This window comes from Lepisosteus platostomus, chromosome 1 (genome assembly GCF_059453375.1).
Source record: "Lepisosteus platostomus isolate fLepPlt1 chromosome 1, fLepPlt1.hap1, whole genome shotgun sequence".
NCBI classification, from domain to species: Eukaryota; Metazoa; Chordata; class Actinopteri; order Semionotiformes; family Lepisosteidae; genus Lepisosteus; species Lepisosteus platostomus.
Genome location: NC_142611.1, coordinates 44,175,483 through 44,196,012, shown reverse-complemented (window position 1 = coordinate 44,196,012; position 20,530 = coordinate 44,175,483). Strand labels below are relative to the sequence as shown.

At 37.7% G+C, this 20,530-nt stretch overlaps 1 protein-coding gene across 9 annotated transcripts; it reads right to left on the bottom strand.

Moving 5' to 3' along the window:
- Positions 1-1,224: 1,224 nt before the first annotated feature.
- Positions 1,225-19,565, bottom strand: clgn (calmegin). 9 transcript variants are annotated; one of them, XM_088629757.1, is made up of 15 exons: positions 19,453-19,565; positions 16,089-16,265; positions 15,147-15,220; positions 14,993-15,051; positions 14,296-14,437; positions 13,562-13,643; positions 13,238-13,430; positions 12,880-13,069; positions 11,267-11,380; positions 10,804-10,960; positions 9,279-9,494; positions 8,854-8,970; positions 7,919-8,060; positions 2,411-2,535; positions 1,225-2,118 (listed from the first exon to the last, which is right to left on the bottom strand). In XM_088629757.1, the coding sequence occupies exons 2-15, from the start codon at positions 16,254-16,256 to the stop codon at positions 2,044-2,046; spliced, it is 1,854 nt and encodes a 617-aa protein (XP_088485883.1). In that variant the 5' UTR covers positions 16,257-16,265; positions 19,453-19,565; the 3' UTR covers positions 1,225-2,043. The 9 variants fall into 9 exon arrangements, with proteins under 9 accessions (XP_088485883.1, XP_088485927.1, XP_088485919.1 ...); XM_088629801.1 differs by having other exon boundaries at positions 16,158-16,265; XM_088629793.1 differs by lacking the exon at positions 19,453-19,565 and adding an exon at positions 18,528-18,926 and having other exon boundaries at positions 16,158-16,265.
- Positions 19,566-20,530: the final 965 nt, after the last annotated feature.

The following is a 20,530-nucleotide window of genomic DNA, read 5'->3' as shown; positions in this document are numbered from 1 at the left end:
TACTTGATTTACTTACCTTATTTGAAGGATCTTCAATGAATGGACAGAAACACAGATATCAGTGATCTGGCTCAACAGCCACAATCCCTGAGTGTTGACCTTTGATCCAAGTTGAAGATTTTGGGTTTTCTTGGAGTACACTCATTGATAACAGAAGAACTATATTATTATTATTATTATTATTATTATTATTATATAGTTAAAATAACCATATTATAGTGTGTAGGTGTCATTAGAATAGATTTTAAAATTATGGATAGATGGATTCCAGAACATGTCTACAAATTATTAGTTTAAATGTTTGACTTTCCCAAATTGTAAAATATAAAATGTTTTTGGTTAAAATGGTTAAGTGAGCACTGACTCGATGTTGAAACAAGTAACTAATCTCATTTACAGAATATTTAGCAGAGTACTTATGCTGTGGTTTTAGATCCAACTAAACTTTCAGAACTCACCACTTAAACATTTAGAAATATAAAATAAAGCCTAAGGTCTCTTAGTACAGTACATCTTTGAAGCATATACTGTACAATGAATTATGCTCTTTATTTTTCAAAGAGATTTTTTGTACTCTGCAAATTTAAATAATCTGGTCCCTTAGAGATGTAACAGTAATGCATTGTAAAGAGCTGTAGTCAGATGAATATACTATATGATTTTGCCCATTGTCATCAATAAATTGCTTATCAGTGTAAAGGCTAAATATTTACACCAATAAGGAATTCAACTTTTTAAAAAACTTAAGCTCACAAATCAGGATTCTGTTGTGGTCATTTTTATTCAGGTTTGTCATTAATGCTAATTTGTGGAATGTAAAACTGCTAATAAGATGAAGCATGATAATCCATGTATATGATATATAATAAGTTATCAAAAAAATGTATCCAATAACTCTTACATGTTATGAGAGTTTGATACTCTGAGTACAAAAACGTTAGTCAAGAAAGTTCTTCAAATTTAGTTTATTAAGTTCCAAATCTGATCTTCAAGGTTCACAATGCAGTTTTTATAGATATGTATCTGTAACCCTATGAAACCATTTCAAGTAACAAGTACATACTATCTTATTTTCTAATAATACTCATTTAAGTAAATATTTCAATTATTTCAGTTAATTAGGATCTCACAAAAACCAGAGGATCCTCTGTCCCTCAAGACCTGGATTTGAAGAATTCTGGTTTGAGGAACTATTTCAAACACAAAAAGCAATTAGACCATAACTTGTATTAAATATTTATTTTCAAGAGCAATGTAAATTTTGCAAACATCTTTCAACAGGGATCTGCTATAGTATGGCAAGAACATTAAAACTCAGAAAATGTAGTCAGTCCACCATTTGAAGGTTCAGAAACTTTCTGAATATATTTTTCTAACTCTAGAATTAAGAGAGATTTTAAGAACAGTGTGCTTTTGCAAAGCTTCCAACTTTGGGTCACAAAAATCAAAGTGATAACTGCTTAAAACTTCATAAATGCAGTAAAATGGAATCATTTGTCTTGCAAAAACAAAAATAAGTTACATAAAAATAATATATTAAGATACTTCCAGTGCAATTTATTTTCAGTACAGAACTAGACACTAGTTAACTAGTTAACTGCTATTATTTTCTTTGCAACTCATTTAGCAAACTTTTCAATCTAGACGTACAATTTAATCAGCTCAACTGCTTTTATAGCTCTAATCTCTTTTGTTTTTTACTATGTACACTGTATAAAACTGCTCTATTTTAATTGTACATATTGTTGAATATTATGTTGCTGCAAAATACACCTTAATGGGTATTTGTTGTTAAAACATTTTCTTTTTTCATCTTAATATTTTTTCAATATGAACATTGCAACAATACCTTAAAAAAGCAACATCTTTAAGTGAAGACTCAAAGTTAGGACAGAGGTGGGAAGAATTAATAGGGAACACAAGTGGTTCAGGAGAAGATCTAATGGATCGTATCAGCCAGCAGCTGGGGAGCCTGCATGCTGTTGTGCATGCACTGCGGGGAGAGAAGAAAAGGAACAATCCTTAATTGCTTTAAGGTTTAGTTCAATCCTTTCGTACTCGTCTCTTGCGTGCTGTTTGCTTTGGTCCATCTCCTATGCTCTCATCGGCATCCTTCATCTGAAAAACAAAGAAAGCAGACTTCTGTCCAACAGCCCTCCATGTCCAAATAAATACCACTGTCAAATATCTTTGATAATTAAAAAAGAATGTTATGTATTCAAAAACCTTTTGAAATATTTATGTCCATATAGTTAAGTAGATAGATGATATTCAAGATGGAAAATGTACACAAAAGGTAAATCAATGAAGAGTTTTCTAGTACCACAATGCTCTTTGTAGCCATTCCTACTTACAACCTCACCAGTGGATTCAGTTGATAAACCAGTAACGCAATATCCAGATGGCTTACCTCATCATCTGATGCAGTCTCGTTAGATTTGTTGCTGTCTTCTTCCTCTTCATCCTGACTGTCTCCAGCAGCTCCACTCTCATGATCACTCCTCTTTTCCTCCTCCTCCTCCTCCTCCTCCTCTTCTGGGACAATCGTAGTTATACAGCATTAAACAGAAAGCAGCATATAACTACAATATATAGATACATGCTTAATTTATATCACCAGATTTAGAAATATCTAATACAGACTTGATACGTATGCACATTTTTAAGTGAAAAACGATTATTGAGGGTTAGTTAACTAAGGCACCTAAGCAGATCAAAGAAGTAAAAACTACTATTAAAGTCATAGTGTGCAATTTGTGAACTGGTTTGTCAGAAACAGAACAAAAAGTATTTTCAAGAAAAAATAAATATGGGACACCAATCCTAATTCGCCCATAAATTCCAAAAGATTATGCTGAACATTATGTATGTAGATAACCTCACTTGCAAAGGTACATAGACATGCACTGCAGATTAGAGCTGTAAGTAAAAAAATAAAGAAGAGCCAGGAAGCTCGTATTGAGATTACAGATTCTGAATCAGAATGCAAAAGAGGGGATTTACCTATAAGGAGTTTATGATTATGGAAAATGAGCGTGCCATGTCTTAAGATATTTCATGAATCTTTGTACAGAGTTATATTTAAGTACTTAATAATTTGTCCAAAATGTAAACTACAGCATCTAAGGGGAACATTACAATAAATTTTCAAAAATATCAAAAAGTGGGTGTCCAGATATAGTAGTATCATGTAAAGATAAAACAACACTGAAATTAAAAAAATCATTATGTAATAGCACGGAGAATTTAACACACTGTCACTTCCCTTTCTATAGAACTTAAAATTTACTTGAATTTCTAAAGATTGAGTAAAGATTGAAGAGAATTGGGAAAACATGTCCACCTGTTTAAGTCTGCATTTACCCGTATTTACCCGTTTATATAAAAATATAAATTATATCCTGGTGAAAGGAGTACATGAACCAATATACAGTGCCTTGCGAAAGTATTCGGCCCCCTTGAACTTTTCAACCTTTTGCCACATTTCAGGCTTCAAACATAAAGATATAATTTTTTTATTTTATGTGAAGAATCACCAACAAGTGGGACACAATTGTGAAGTGGAACGAAATCTATTGGATTTTTTAAACTTTTTTAACTAATAAAAAAATGAAAAGTGGGGCGTGCAAAATTATTCGGCCCCTTTACTTTCAGTGCAGCAAACTCACTCCAGAAGTTCAGCGAGGATCTCTGAATGATCCAATGTTGTCCTAAATGACTGATGGTGATAAATAGAATCCACCTGTGTGTAATCAAGTCTCTGTATAAATGCACCTGCTCTGTGATAGTCTCAAGGTTCTGTTGAAAGCGCAGAGAGCATCATGAAGACCAAGGAACACACCAGGCAGGTCCGTAATACTGTTGTGGAGAAGTTTAAAGCCGGATTTGGATACAAAAAGATTTCCCAAGCTTCAAACATCCCAAGGAGCACTGTGCAAGCGATCATCTTGAAATGGAAGGAGTATCAGACCACTGCAAATCTACCAAGACCTGGCCGTCCCTCTAAACTTTCAGCTCAGACAAGGAGAAGACTGATCAGAGATGCAGCCAAGAGGCCCATGATCACTCTGGATGAACTGCAGAGAACTACAGCTGAGGTGGGAGAGTCTGTTCATAGGACAACAATCAGTCTTACACTGCACAAATCTGGCCTTTATGGAAGAGTGGCAAGAAGAAAGCCATTTCTCAAAGATATCCATAAAAAGTCTCGTCTAAAGTTTGCCACAAGCCACCTGGGAGACACCCCAAACATGTGGAAGAAGGTGCTCTGGTCAGATGAAACCAAAATCGAACTTTTTGGCCACAATGCAAAACGATATGTTTGGCGTAAAAGCAACACAGCTCATCACCCTCAACACACCATCCCCACTGTCAAACATGGTGGTGGCAGCATCATGGTTTGGGCCTGCTTTTCTTCAGCAGGGACAGGGAAGATGGTTAAAATTGAGGGGAAGATGGATGCAGCCAAATACAGGACCATTCTGGATGAAAACCTGTTGGAGTCTGCAAAAGACCTAAAACTGGGACGGAGATTTATCTTCCAACAAGACAATGATCCCAAACATACAGCAAAATCTACAAAGGAATGGTTCACAAATAAACGTATCCAGGTGTTTGAATGGCCAAGTCAAAGTCCAGACCTGAATCCAATCGAGAATCTGTGGAAAGAGCTGAAAACTGCTGTTCACAAACGCTCTCCATCCAACCTCACTGAGCTCGAGCTGTTTTGCAAGGAAGAATGGGCAAGAATTTCAGTCTCTCGATGTGCAAAACTGATAGAGACATACCCCAAGCGACTTGCAGCTGTAATCGCAGCAAAAGGTGGCTCTACAAAGTATTAACACAAGGGGGCCGAATAATTTTGCACGCCCCACTTTTCATTTTTTTATTAGTTAAAAAAGTTTCAAAAATCCAATAGATTTCGTTCCACTTCACAATTGTGTCCCACTTGTTGGTGATTCTTCACATAAAATAAAAAATTTATATCTTTATGTTTGAAGCCTGAAATGTGGCAAAAGGTTGAAAAGTTCAAGGGGGCCGAATACTTTCGCAAGGCACTGTAAATTTCACCATAAAGTGATGGGCAGTGGTGAATACTACTGACAGAGATACAGATTGAAATAGAAGACTTCTGGTTAAAAAAACAAGGCAAATAACAGGTGTGATTAGACCAGCTTTTTTCAAATGGTGTGCCTTCATATACTGTATGAACAGGTGTTCTGTGAAATCTTTGAAAAGTCACATAAGACGAAATATGAACACATGAACAAAGTATCATGTTGCAAGTTCATTGTTGACATTTATCTAGGTTTTTGTGCAAGGGAAACCAGTGATAAACACTGGATTGCTCCTAGAGATGGAAAGTTGGGAAGGTCAACCATAGGTATTCATCTGAAATATATGGCAACGTCTGTAGCTGCATGTATAATGTAGAGGAGGTGGAAGATGCATTTTAAGAAAACCTCCCTAATCACTGATCACAGTCTACTCATTTGATCATACAATCCTCTAGCCAGTAGCACCTTAACATAAAGCTTGGCATCAGAACAGGATGCAGGATGATAGCTCACAGATAGTAAATCTTTGTCTTATTTTCAGTAAAAGAGATTTAACTGCAGTATTAACATCCCTTCAAAAAGTTTCTCAACGGCTGTATGCATTATTTCAAGCAGAAGAACATCTAACTGGGGCCAGAAAGTCAGATGAAATTCAGGAGAAATGCCATTAATGTGAGATGATTGTCCCAATTTTTTTGTCCTGAACTGTCTGCTTTAGTGTAGACAGAGATATACAGTACGTGACTCAAGTACAGTTGCCACTCTAGGAGAAAGTAGGTAAATTAATCATACTCTTTCTTCAATCATACAGAATTTACAAACTGTACTTAGAATTAAACAGGCAAAATTTATATTTCATCTACTTGGGATCTGACAGCACTAATTCTTGTGTTGATCTAACTGCAAGAACATCTGCAAAGCATTCATCACACTGCTGTCTCAAGGCTAGTAAATAGCTGAGCTAACTACTTTTAAAATAAATTCACAGACTGTACTGCAACAAAGAAAAAAAAAACAGACTAGTTCTTTTTGCTCACAAATATCCATTATGCTGTTAACTGAGTGTAGTGTGAATTCACGTAATCTGAACACATGAATTACCAGGTTTTGTTCTCCTACATAGTTTTAGGGGGCTGATCGACTATACTTCCCCATAAATAATCCCTTATATCTCAAAAACAAAAGCAAGACAAACACTATTCTGCTCAGACGTTTACTAGAAATTTCTTTAACTTGAAGTGAACCTTTAACCCCTCACAGGCAGATTCTTATAAACAAGACACTAAATATAAGGGAATCACATAGTAAGTGGTTTTTAACAATAATAACAGATTAAGCAAAACACAGATACTCTGCTAAGGTTTATGTGCTTATACAATTTTTTCTAAGAGTACTACATTTACGCGTTTTCAACAACAATCACTGGATAATCAAACACAGGTCAAATGTCAACTTATTTGAAAACCAGGCCATATGATTTCCTTTACGGCTGCGTACTCCAAGACAGGTCAACACTGTTTTTTAATCTCCCATTATATCTTATTATATACCCACACAGTTTGGGATAGTCAATTGTGATAATTGTATCTCAGCACACAGCTAAGGAACCCATGGTCTCAGATGGGAGTTTAGGTAGACTCCTCCAACCTGCCCAAAGATGAGAGTTTAAAACTGCCCTTAAATTTAAAATTTGTACATTCAGCATTGGGTCTTTGCTGAGTTTTAAAATCCCATCCCATGTGAAAGTGTTCCAGTGCACATGGAGTCACATGGTCACATGCCACTTCCAATCTTAAAAACTGACAGTTTGACCTCCGGGGTCATTTGCTTTTGGGATTCCCTTAGCCACACAAGAGGCTAAGACTAGGGTGCAACGAGTATCCTGTGCCTCACAACAGCAAACCTGTGAGTACTGCGAGTGCAAGATGAACGTGTCACTCATCCAATTCATAAGCTTTGTCCCGCAGGTCTTTCTGGAGCAGGTCAACAGTAGCTTTCAGAGTAAAGTTTTACAGCCTTCATTCTTCCTGCAGTGTTGCGGTTTTCATAATGGTGTACTAAACAAATTGTTTTCAAACTGCTGATTCAATGCTGGGTTGGTTGAAAAAGAAAAATATAGTATAATGTCACCCACAAGGCCTTAAAATATAGCTTATTTGAAAAAAATATTCAAGGCAAAAGAAGTCTTCATTTATGCTGAGCAATAATGAACAAAGGAAAGAATGGTATGTTATCTAAAATCCAACTGAAGTGGATACAAGCAAGAAAAAAAGTGATGTGCTTTTAGCAGGCAGCACAAAATTAATCAAAAACACCTGGAGTTCCAGAGTTGTGATACTGAAAGAACCATCATATACAACATTACAAATTGTTGTATGATTTTCTTATAATGTTGGTGTTGAACTGTCTACAGTCTCATCTTTGGAGAGCTGTTTTTTTTATATGAATTCTTAATTTGATAGATTGCAATGCAGCTTTGAATTCCTGAAATATTTCCTTCTTATTCCTCTATTAATTTTTAGACACTTATTACATTAAACTTTGTGTTACAGAAACACTTTTCTCACTTGCTAAACTGAATGGTATACCTTTTTCTTCTAAGTCACATTTTTAAAAATAAAAAAAATGTTTGCTACATAAAATAAATCCACTTGACAATATTAGGCTGTGATCTTTTAAACTACTCAGTTGAATAAATCACCTGCTTAAATGGTCCAAACAATATTGTTTGAGGATTTTACAGATTGGAGCTTTAATGGTGACCCATAAAACCTATAGGACTGTGGCTCTTCACGGTCAGGGTAGACTGCAGATGAAAGTAAAAGTAAGATGAGTTTCTCTGCTATGAATATTGAACTGACCCGCTTTACCAGTGTCTGCCCTTGTCTCTGTGTCAGCTTCCTCCTCTCTCTCCTGCTCCTCCTCCTTTTCCTCTTCTTCATCCTCCAGCACATCATGCTGAATATCATCGGTCTTCTTGTAGCTGGCGGCTTCATCAGACTTCTTAAATATACAAACCAAACACCACGCAGATGACAGCACTGTCAAATGCCTGCTCACCAAGCCTACTCTTATAGATAAACTGAACTGGCCAGTGCATGCAAGATATAGGTTTATTGCTGCAGATTCTAATGTCTAAAACTATTAAATACTAATTATTGTAATGTAATGGGTATTCCTTTTGAATATAACCTAAAAATGACAAAAGAGATATGTTGGCACTCCAGTGGACATTCATCTGGATTAACTGATGCTAGACCCTAAAGCACATTTTCCACACATTTCGCGTTCCCCTGTTCTACATGTACAAAAAGTATTTTTTTAATTAATCTTCCTACGGCATATTTAGAGATAGGAAAATTATGTCTTTAGACGGACGTAATCATCCTCATCTAACACACCTCCCTAATTGATTTAATTTAGAAATCAAACCCACTATCTGATTAACCCCTTTCTACAGCACTGAAGAGTGCACTGAAAACAGAAACAAAAGCATTAATTACAAACATCAGTCAATTCTTAATACCTGGAACTGTGACCTCAGCATTTACAGCTGCTGCAGCCATGGCCTTGCTTAGAAAATGTTTACAAAATTGCTCAGTTTGTGGAACCATAGGTTCAAACGTACTGTCCTTGTCTAAATTCTGCTGATTGTGGTACTGTGCCTCACACACTAAGATTACGTTAAATATGAATGACAGTTTGGTCATGTTTTCAGAGTATAGTAACAACAAGAGACCCTGACTGTGTTCTCATCCTAGTAAGCTTTAAATGTATTTGTTGGCTGATGGCTTACCCTGGGCCAGGAGAAGAGCACCACTAGTCCCACTGGCAGGGCCACCGTCAGGATGTACACTACCCAGAGCCAAGGACGCTCCTCTGCAGCAGCCATCAACTGGCTGAACACACCTGGCTGACAAAACAAACAGCAGTGGCAAGGTTATAAGATTCATCAACAGAGCTTAATGGATTCCAATAAGTTACATTTCCCTAAAAAGGAACCAAATAACATCCTCATGACTGAATCTTACTATCTGTAAGTCCGAAAAGACTTCTCTTTATTTAATTCAGTCTAGCTTTATTATCCCTTTTGGGGGGAATTAGTTTTATGGAACAGTCCAATACAAGGACAGAGAAGTGCACAAACGGGACCCAGCAATTAAAGACACACAGCCAAAACAGAGGAAAGTATGACAGACTACGGGAAAGAAAGTGCTTTACCTCATTGGCACTGGCCATCAACTTTTTCACTCCCCAGCCGTCAGAGGCCCAGCGATCTGCCACTTCTTTGTCCGAACAGATGATGAAGTTGTCGAAGTAGATTTCCGAGGTCATGGACCACAGCTCTAAGCCAACCGCACTGAAAGGGGTCATTCTGAAAGGATGGAGGTCTTCAAAATAATCTGGATTGGGGATTTTTCTGGGACTCCAAATCCCCTAGGAAATACAATTGACATTCCGACAGTCAGAATAAGAAGTACTGAATTAAAGGTTATGGGAAACAACAGGGGAAAGGATGCAAGACCTGAACAACATACAGTCATAGATCACTTCAATGCCACATGCAATAATTCTCAATGGAGCACAAAAACATGCCCCGTTCAGAATATAAGAGATAAGAGATAAGATAAGATCACTTTATTAGCCATATACAATTTCTTGCATTGGGAATTTGTTTTTTCGCATACCCAAGCTAACTCTCCATGAGACACACAGGCACACAGATGGGGAGAGAGAAGCTTGGGGTCAGAGCACAGGGTCAGCCATTTATACAGCACCAATCACATCTCACATTTACCTTCCACTCATTGACTGAGGGGTAAGAAGACCTAGGTTTTAAACTCAGACACAAGATATCTGAGGGACAGCATTTTTAAATGTAATTCTGGCAAGCAAAAAGAGCAGCTTCTATGTGAATTAGGAGGAGAGAAAGTATTTCCATGCAACATCTACTGTATTGTAGCTGACTGCAGAGATCTCTCTTAATAAAGCTTGTTTAATGAGTCTTTCTGTAGCTACTGTAGAACTATATAAATAACAGAGTTTTAATTTTTACTGGGATGAACACTATGCTTCTATTTGGACATTAATTTAAGATAATAACATTTCTTCATTCTTCTGTTTGCAAAAGATATGAAGACCTCAAAATTATACCGCACTCTACCACAGCTCCTCTCTCTACCTATGCATTTATGATTTCTAATCTTCGTTTTTATGGAAAAACATATTTGGAGATTCACAGGATCTGCTCCTTCAAATGCTTCAAAAATGCTCATTACAAGATGAATGAATGTAGAGTATTTGGGGCTAAAGCACCTTACACAGTAATGTTTTTCCAAACACAAATAATTTTAACATGGTGTTTTTTTCATAGGGATTTTCTTAATGAGTGACAACACAACTAAATTAGGAATATTCTATAAAATAATGTGCATCCACGTTCATTTTTATTGTTTTGTATCAATCCAGCAATCTGCCTTATTCTTCAGAGAGCAGAAGAAACTCAAAAAAAATCTAACCCTACTGAACAAGACCCTTTGATTTATTTTAATATCTGGACGACCCTGTTATTCAAAGCGTCTTACGGAGACTACAATCACTAATTTCTTACATACACAACTGTGGTACCCATTTATCCAGCTGGCTGAGGTACCGTGCTCAAAACTACAGCGGCTGTGTCCCACCAGGGACATTGGGGTCCAGAGCTCTAACCACTCCTCCACACTGCAGGCCAGACAGAACAAACCTGGTAACTGGGGTTTTCGATGAGGGAAGCCTTCCACTTTCCTTTGTAGTTTGGGTTATTGATCATGGGAGGCTTCCACACCCCACAGCCTGGGCTTGCTTCACACGCCGGGTTGGGAATCTGAGGAGCCTCCCACTCCCCGTCCATCTCCTCATCCCTGGGACAAGCACATCGCCATCAAACACAGAGCACCTGCCTTCGTCCTTCTTTAACACCACAGAAATGTCAGGGAATCCAACGGATACGTGCTACCGCACAGTGGCTGTTAAAGATAGATCAGGTGTGTCCTTTTCTGTCAGATATCCAATTACCCAGATGGCCTGGAAGGGTATGGGTAATGAAGAGAGTCACTTTTGTGACCCTTTTTTGTACCATGCGAGAGCTACGGTACAGTACAATTCTGACACAGACAAAACCAACAAAAAAAATACACAAAATATGGATAAGTGCAGCGATAGTTTACCAGTCCTCGGGCTTCTCAGCAGTGGGGTCTGAAATGTACTCTGGCTCATCATCAAGCCAGCCTTCTGGTTTTGTTGCTTCAGGATCTTCTATCTTAGCTGGAGCATCTTCATCCCTGCAAAAAATAAAACACTGATCTGACACTTCTGTATAAAGACTCAACTGGAACGTAACGTGCTTCTCAATGGCCTCAGAAGAATAACAGGTAAGATCTGAGAATCCGACTCGTTTGTTATGTAATACACAATAATGTAAAACACTATGAATATATTTATTTTCACTCTGATAAAACCATCGCATAGTACAGCTCAGCTATAGCGTATTTCTAAAGATTGCAAATATATTGCTCATTCTTGTTAACTGAAAGAAGTTACTGCTTTACTTCAGGAAGCAGTGTATTTACATAAAAAAGTATCCTTTCTCTACCATATTTCCAAAAATCAAATCACTTTTATTGATTTGAATTAGGTAATTTACATAGTTAAATGTCACTTTCCCTGACCAGACAAAAATCAGGAATGATGACAAAAGATCCATCTTTTTTTGTAAAGGAGATTTGTTTAGTGATACTATTTTACTGGAAATAAACTAGTGAGAGAGAGAGTAATAACCACCACTTGTTAATTCTATATTTTGCCCTAGAATACACAACATCAGTTATACTCTTATTAATGAAACAGGAGACATATTTTAATTGGCATTTTTTCTTAAAGCTAGTGCACTGTAAAATGCGTAGTAATCTCAAGTGATGAAGTGTCCTGGTCAAAAGCCATAAAGTACACTACACGGAACCCATTTTAACACACATAAAGACAATGTTTCTTAACTAAATAATCTATAGTTGCATGGACAAGTTTGGGCACCCCTGGCCAAATTACATGTTTATTTGATTTTCTACGTGAAAAGAAGTTAACAACCTCTGCAGCGAACACACTTAAACTTGGCATGTTTCTGCAAATTTTATTGCACAGTTACTATTTATTTGCTGAATTTAACAGATTGAAAAAATAAAACAGTAAATGTTGCATGTGCAAAAGTCCAGTTGACCCACTAGTGTTATTTTTTTTGTAAGGTCTCAGAACTTAATTGACTTGTTAGGCCTTAATCTAAGTCAGGTGATGACAATTCCAGAGCTTCATAAATTCTCTGACTCTTCGAACCTCTCAGGGTGTTGTGCTCCTCTAACCAGCTGACTGAGGATCAGATAATAAAGATAATTGACTCTTACAAAGCAGGGGAAGGCTATAAAAAGATATCTAAAAGCTTCCTGCTTGCAATTTCCACTGTCCAAAATGTCATTAAGAAACGGAAGTTAAGGGAAACTGTTGAAGTCAAGGCAAGATCTGGAAGACCAAGAAAAATCTTCGATAGAACTGCTTGTAGACTGATCAGGAATGCAAAGCAAAACCCCCATATCACTGCAAAGGACCTGCAGGAAGCTTTAGCTAGCACGGGAGTAGTGGTGCACCAGTCCACAGTGCAGCGTTGCTTGCACAAACGTGATCTGCAGTTGTTTGCATACTACTGTAAATACTTTTGTTGTATACAACTGGCATTGGCTCTGATGTCAATGGAATGTGAGGGAAATAAGGCCAGACAGCTGTACTCACTCACCAGTCATCAGGCTTGACAGCGTCTGGGTCAGGGATCTTGGGTCTCTCATCCCATTCCTCGGGTTTGACATCATTGGGGTCATCAATCTCTTTAGGGGGGTTTATAGGAGGGGCCATGTCTGTCAGGAGGTTCCCCTTACTCACACTTGTTTGGTCAATGAAGATTTCAAAGGTGTTCTCCGGGCTCAACACTGATGAAGACACAACCAAACCCATTTTCTTTTTCATAAATGGAACAATGTCAGAATTACATCCAATATTTAACCATTCTCAGAAAAAACATGACAGGTACAACAACATATTGAACTGCATAAAAGCATATGCCAATCAGCTGCAGAGATTGGTAGATTCTGTAGTACCCAATGTATACAGATGGGGTTTTTTATCAGTGTAGAATTTCTTCAGATCCACATCAGGCCGTTTTGCATGCTTCTCTTCATAGTCTCCATTCCTGGGATTCTTGTGTTTGAAGATAAAGTGCAATTTGTAGTCTTCACCACACTTGTCAGGGCCAAACATGATCGTATACAAAGTTTGGTCATTAAACGTTTCCTGAAAAACATAAAAAAGTGATTTTAATTTAATTTTTTTAAAACAGGAAACTAGCGACTGATACAGAGAGATGTTTAAAAAATACAACCTAAATATTACGGTATTAATTGCAACAGCTTTTCTTTACGCACCAAATCTAAATCATCACTTGCAGACAGAAGTTTCATGTAAGCCCCACCACAGTCAATTCCATCTTGGAAATTCACCTCATACCTGAAACAAAAAATAAGCTTCAAACACTGTTTTTCTTGTGCAACTCTATAAAAGAGTTCACCCAACAAATGTTAACCGATATACACTGTTAATGAAAAAGCATGGAGGACTGCAACAGCTGTTAATATTGTGACAGGAACGTACTGCAAATATACTATATAATTTGAAATACAATATCAGATTTTTTATATTAAAATCTGTAGCTTAAAAATTGAAGCCTCAAATGTTTTGAGAAAGTGTTGTAAAAACTCATTTTTGGAAATGTGGAATAAAATGAATTCCACAAACAAAGCCACTAAGAATAAGAGTGTTCATGAGTGGCTGAAAACATGTGAACATTTTTTTTGCAGTGGTGTTACAGCTGTACTATGTTTGAAGACTATAACAATCTCTTATTTTTTATAGCGGATTTGTTTGGCTGAGATGGAAAGAAGACAAGTGTCTCAAGAAAGCAAAATTGTCCTTCTGTTTTTTCTCTTTTAAAGACACTTACAATGGCTTTTAATTGTTGCTGCTCTCAAAGCTGACGTACATTCATTAGGAAACAGCAACGTTTTACTCACAGTAGTTGCCGTCATTCTCTAAATTATTTTCTGCGATGCAAACAAATTTCTGTTTCCTCTCCTATGAGGAGAAAAAAGGAGAAACTTACTGAACCACTAGGGGTTTCTGATCAAAGACGAATGGCTTCTTCAGCATGGCTCCAATGGCATGGTGCTTGGCTCTGGATTTCAGGACGAGACCCTTGTCTCCAGGCACGGCATTCTCCTTCAGTGGCTCCACTTCCCACTTTCCTGAAAGGAGAGGAAGGAAGAGGTCACAGCGACAAGTCCGATAAAGGAGATACCAGATACTACTTTTCACCTCACATTAAAAATGTCTATGAAGCACAAGGTATCTGGACCATCTCTGTTCCAACATCTGTTTGGTTAATCAGCCTACAGTAGAGAAAAGCCAGAATAATTTGAAGACTCAACTCACATTAGCGAACAGGAATCGTCTCTTTACCAGTTTTATTATTTTAAGTTATAGTATTATTTAGAACAAATGAGAGGTACAATCTGATACCATCACCTGTAAAGACACAGCTATAAAAAGATTAACAACGATCGTATCAAAGCACTGCAAAACCTATATCTTGCATATATACTGTATTTCTCAAATAAAAGCAAAAATAACTTTTTATCTGTTTCAAATGAATGGTTTTAATAACTTAAAACTTTCATTTGGGGAGAATAATTTTAAACATTATTGTAGGAATTCAAATACCAAAGAAACTAACAATGGCATAGATTAATATTTAGCTCAAAACTCTCCATAAAAGAAAAAAGTGTCAAACCACTGCTGACCATCATATTTTGAAATGTCATCATCTGCACCGTCTTTTGTGGTTTTGGACTGCACCCACCTAGAGAGTGAAGAAGACAGTAAATAAATACTGCTCACAACAATGTACATTTATAATTGACATAATTCGAATTTCTTGTGTGCAACAAAACATACCCAGCTAACAAGCCTTCATCAAATGTTTCTGTGAAATATGCCTCTTTTGTAGGGACAGGAGTCTTGTATGTTACCTGCAAATATCACAAAAGGTTGTATTCAAGGAAAAACAACAAATGAAAAACTGCTGTTAAAAACACATTCCACAAAAAACATATTAGGAAATTTCTATTAAACTATGATTTCACAGAAATTAAATTTATTATGAAATTATGATTATCGTGGCAAAATTATTTTAAGTTATTTGCATTAACAAGGTTAGCGGATACAAATCAAGATTTAAATGGATTTAAAAACACAAATGTTTTATAGTTTCCAAAGGAAAATATGATAATTATGTTTTATAGAAGCTTGGCAGTTTTAAACTTTTTAGTATATGAATCGAGTTACACTGGATTTAATGCTTTGAATAGCAAGAGTAAAAGCTTGTGTCTAAAAATTATGAAGGCAGACAATGAATTCAGATAATTTTCTATATATGTTCATAATAGGGACTTATTTTGTGCTTGAACTGAATTTGGCATGACACTGAAGTATCAATCTGAAATGGGGCTGTGACGGTTAGTTGCCTTAGAAATTATTTTTAAATGTTAACAACATTTTATTTAGTCTTTGCATTACATTTCTATTGATGTTGTTATGATGGTCCAGAGATTGACTATACCTGTCTGAAGGGCTGTTAATATAATGATTTATACAGTGTTACCATTTTTTTGTCTATGTACCTTAAGAGTTTCATTACTGTACTTCCTAGTTCTTGTCACAAAGGCAAACATGGTGTATGACATAATAATCAAGGTTTAAGTAGTAAGCATACAGCTTGTTTTATATATAGCAATGTAATAAGAGGCAAATTATTTTTACTATTATTATTATTATTATCACTATTTTTTTTTAGAAAAGATCCCCATTTGAATATGGGCAAGTATGGTACTGGCAGACCTGGAATGAGACATTGGTGTCAGCAGTGGGATCCTCAGTCTCTGAATCTGCATCGTCAGAGTCTTCCACCTGAGCATCTCCTGTGCTGTCCTGATCCTCCTCATGTGTCCAGGCAGCAGTGGCCAGGGATAGCAGCAGCAGACATGTCCATCCCCACCGGAGCTTCATCCTCACTGTCTGAACACACACACAAAGGAATCAGAAACAGTCACCAACACCACACACAACACTCCAGCATAAAAAATGAATGCTGTTCTGAGACATCAGGATCAGGATTAAAACATCAAATACACTGAAACAAACATTGTGATTGAAAAAAAAACACATCTTGTGAATCTTGACAGTTTAACCAATTCAGCAATTCACAAAAAACATTTGAACACTTTTCATACCATTAAACTTGATAGACAACCCTTAATAAACAAGAGGATGACTCATGGAACTAGAATATTTTTAAAGATAATAATTGATCAAAACACTCCAATAAAGAGGTCTGGGGACTGCATAGGTTAATATATTTATTAGTGAAAGTTGAACGTTTTAGTTTATGCCATCAATGTGATGTTCCTTCCATGAGACAAACAACATGCTAAAGACAATTCTGTACACCAATGGAAAATGAAGGACGACAAATACCACTGATCATAGATAAAGGGAAATTACTGTATGTGATCTGTTGCCTGTAAAACCACTCAGAAAAGGTCAGTAGATTCAGCGCTGTGACACCGCAGTCAGAGCAGTGAATCAGTGGCAGTCAAAACTTCTCAAGAAGAAGTACCAGGAGCAATAAATAAAGCATGGTATGTAACTAGGAACTAACTACATTTATGAAAAGTAATAAATACTGTCGGTGTTTCACAATGTACAGTAAAAGGCAAATAAGCAACACACAGAAATAGTAAAACACTGGGGTGTGTTTGGGTGATTTAAAAATGATTTTAGCTATATTTACATTATAAATCAGTACAAATGGAAACATTTTTAACAAAACTTAAATTATTGGAGATTACTGAATATTTACAAAACAAAAGGCAAAATCATCATCATTAAGCAAATTAAATAAATCAAGTTCCATCTGTACTGTATATGTGACATTGTCATTCAGGTGGATCATCCAGGTGGGGCTGCACATTGGTGGTGGTGGAGGGGAGTCCCCATTACCTGTAAAGCGCTTTGAGTGGAGTGTCCAGAAAAAGCACTATATCAGTGTAAGCAATTATTATTATTATTATTGTGCAAAGAGCGACAACCTTAGTGTGCCCCTATCTTGGCAAGGAAAGGTCAGTGAAACAATCTCATTAAAATACGTCTCATCACAGTATTGTAAATCATGCAGCCTTGCACTCTTAATAAGCATGATAAAGATTAAAGTGATCTGTCTAGGAAATCCACATCCTGTTCAACCTAGCCCCACTGATCAATTATCCAACTGGAGGGTCGTGACTAAAAACAACATAATATTCAAAATCTAATTCTATGCGGATTCTTCAATTAATCACATTATGGTTTCAGGGCTTACAAAAAAATGGTCCTTTGTCGATTCCTTTGTCAGTTCTCTGTCGATACAAGTCTGAACCTTTGCTTAAAAAATTGATTATTGATTATTTTGTTCTATTATTAACAAGACGCTTTACAGACTCCAAAGTAACCGCATGATTCATCCCTTTCTAACCATGTACAGTCATTACAGTACAAGAATGGTTATACATGGTACATGGTAATAAAGTCGGTATGTACAGTGTAAAGACAGTCTCTTTGTTCAAATACTCCCTCCCCACATACTGTACATCACCACCTAAAAGGAAGAGGATACATACATTTCAAAATATGTCCTGCACACATTCGTCCTGTCAAAGGACCGGAGTTAGGCCATATAAGAGCGAAGGGCCGGAAACTCTGCTATACAATTAGTCAGCACAAAAAGACCGATTCGTATCCTTATGCACCGACGTCAACAAAGCTCAGATCGAAGCACCACTGGACTCCAGCGGGATTGCTATAGGGGAATATTGACACTACAGCAAACTAACTGCACCACAACAGACGGAGGCCTCCCTTTGAGAGAACATTCTAGTATAAACATTGCGCATTCTCTGCAGCCACGCCGAGTAAAGCACTGCCTCTCACAAACAATGACATCTCGAGTCTCATCTTTTCTAGGACGATCGTGAGGACTCCTTTGCAGTGCTCGCAGAACAGCAATTTCACCGTCTAACAGCAACCTGCATCTTTGCAACACGAGTATTGTGTTATTGTTAACAGTATATACCTAATCCCCTGGCCATTTAAACGGGATCGGTTAGCTCATTGGGTACCTTTAGCGGTGCATCGTGATGGAACTGCCCCTTATTTGGTCCTGGCAAGCGCCACATGAATACGCCAGGCTCGGCGAGCAGGTGTGTGTGTGCTGCAGGCAAAATGAACCGAGCAGCTACAAACCTCAGCGGCGTCAAACACTCGCACAGCGGTCACCCCCCTCCTCCTCCTCCACAGACCGGTCTCTTCTGTCTTCGCAGCGCACCTGGGAACGGTTCGGCGGAGGGAGAGGGACTGGTGATCCTCTCCAGCTTGATCCGCTCCGAATAAGATCTCCCACTTCTCCCGGTTTCTCGACGCCAGTGACAGCGCGCATGCTCAGAGCGGCCCGGCGCTCTCCGGGCTTCAGCACCAGAGGCAGAAGCGGCGGCGCAGACATAACTCAGAACTGGTGACGCTCTGGGTTGAGGTGGGCGAAATCGGGTAACCAGAAACTTCTCCGATCTTCGGGGTTTTTTTTTTTTTTTGCTCTTGAGGCAGTTTCTCCGGACTGCATATCATAAGATCCCTAGTAAGTGTGCGGCTCAAAAGAAGGAGGCGTCGACGTGGAAGGGAGCGCGCATGCGCCTTGGGACCGAGGACGAATAACGGATTAGCCAGCCCGATGATGGGCTCTCAATTACAGTGATACATCTTTAATTTGCACATACCTACCCAGACAATATTTTCGGCTAGAATAAATGAAAACTTTAAGTGTGACTCAGTATTTGTCTTCTTGGTCGCTCATTTGCTATTTGAATGAGATCTTTTACACCTGTACCTCACCTCTTATGATATCTGTTGCTAGAAAGAACTGCCGCACATGTCTTTGATTTCGAGCTTTAGTCAAGTTAAAAAGGGAAACCCCTGAAAAACTACAAAACCAGCAAACTCTCCTGTGCACCGGGTTTCATACATTACATTAACTGCTAGGCTGCCACAATTCAAAATATGTGGTGTAGTCAAACCAGGCTACTCACACATAAAATATGAAGACTATGTCTTTAAAAGCTAATTCAGAAATTTCAGTGGGAGGGACTTAGGAGAATTAAATTTCAGACATACTTACCCCTCTTACAACAAAACAAACTCTTTTTTTTCACTGTGCTCGCCAGAAAGCCCGAATCCCTCTTTCTGTAATCCCGCCTCTCCAGCTCGCTGCCCGGGGAGGAAGCAAGACGCATGCGCTGTGCCAGCCCGAGCACGTTACGTCACAAATTGGTGCCACAAGACTGAGAATAATCTGTGTATGGAAACCATTAACCAAAGTGGAGCATCTGTTTAAGCTCTGTAGTAGCCATTAATAAAGGGTCAAACGGTCTTTTTCTTACTCCATATCTTAAGTTCTGCCCAATATATAAGAAGGTTTTCACATTACAAATCGTAGGTCAAAGACATTAACATCTACTGTATTTTTTCATAGGCGCAGCGCTTCATGTCAAATACTCTTAGCATTACCTTTGTTAAATGACAATAAGAATCTATTTCTGGTTGGAAGAGCAACACTGAGGGACAATTCAAAGGGGAGAGGAAGAAGTAGACTCCGTTCTTGACTCAGACCTCAGATAGAGGACACGGCTCCACTCTACTGAGGTTCCAGCGAAAGGCTCAGCAGTGTAAATGGGTCTTAACTGGTTCAGTTCAGATTATTATGAAATTTTGGTTCATCCCTAGTTACAGTACAACACATCTATAATAGTATATGAAGAATTGCTATTAGGACGTAGCTGTCTGAAGGGATTCATGAGGGAAGGTGAAAATATAAATTCAGCACAGAAGATAATGTGCCTTATATAGTGACTTGCAAAAGTATTCAGGCCCTTGCAGTGTTCACTTTTTGTTGCTTTAATGTGTATGATCATGACACTTCGAAGTAACAATTCATATTCACAACCTATTTCCCACATTCAAAGCAAAAACAAAAGGAAATAATTAAAATGAAAGAAAATGGAAAAAGTCATGATTGCAAAAGTATTCAAACCCTTTCCTTTGGCCAGTCTAACTTAATTTAGGTACGCAAGTTGCCTTAACGAGCCACACAGTTAGCTGAGTGGCCTCACTCTCTGTAATAATAGTGGCTCTCATGATTTCAGAATAAATACGCAAGGTTCTTCAGTCAGGTAATGAATTTCAATCAAAGATACAAC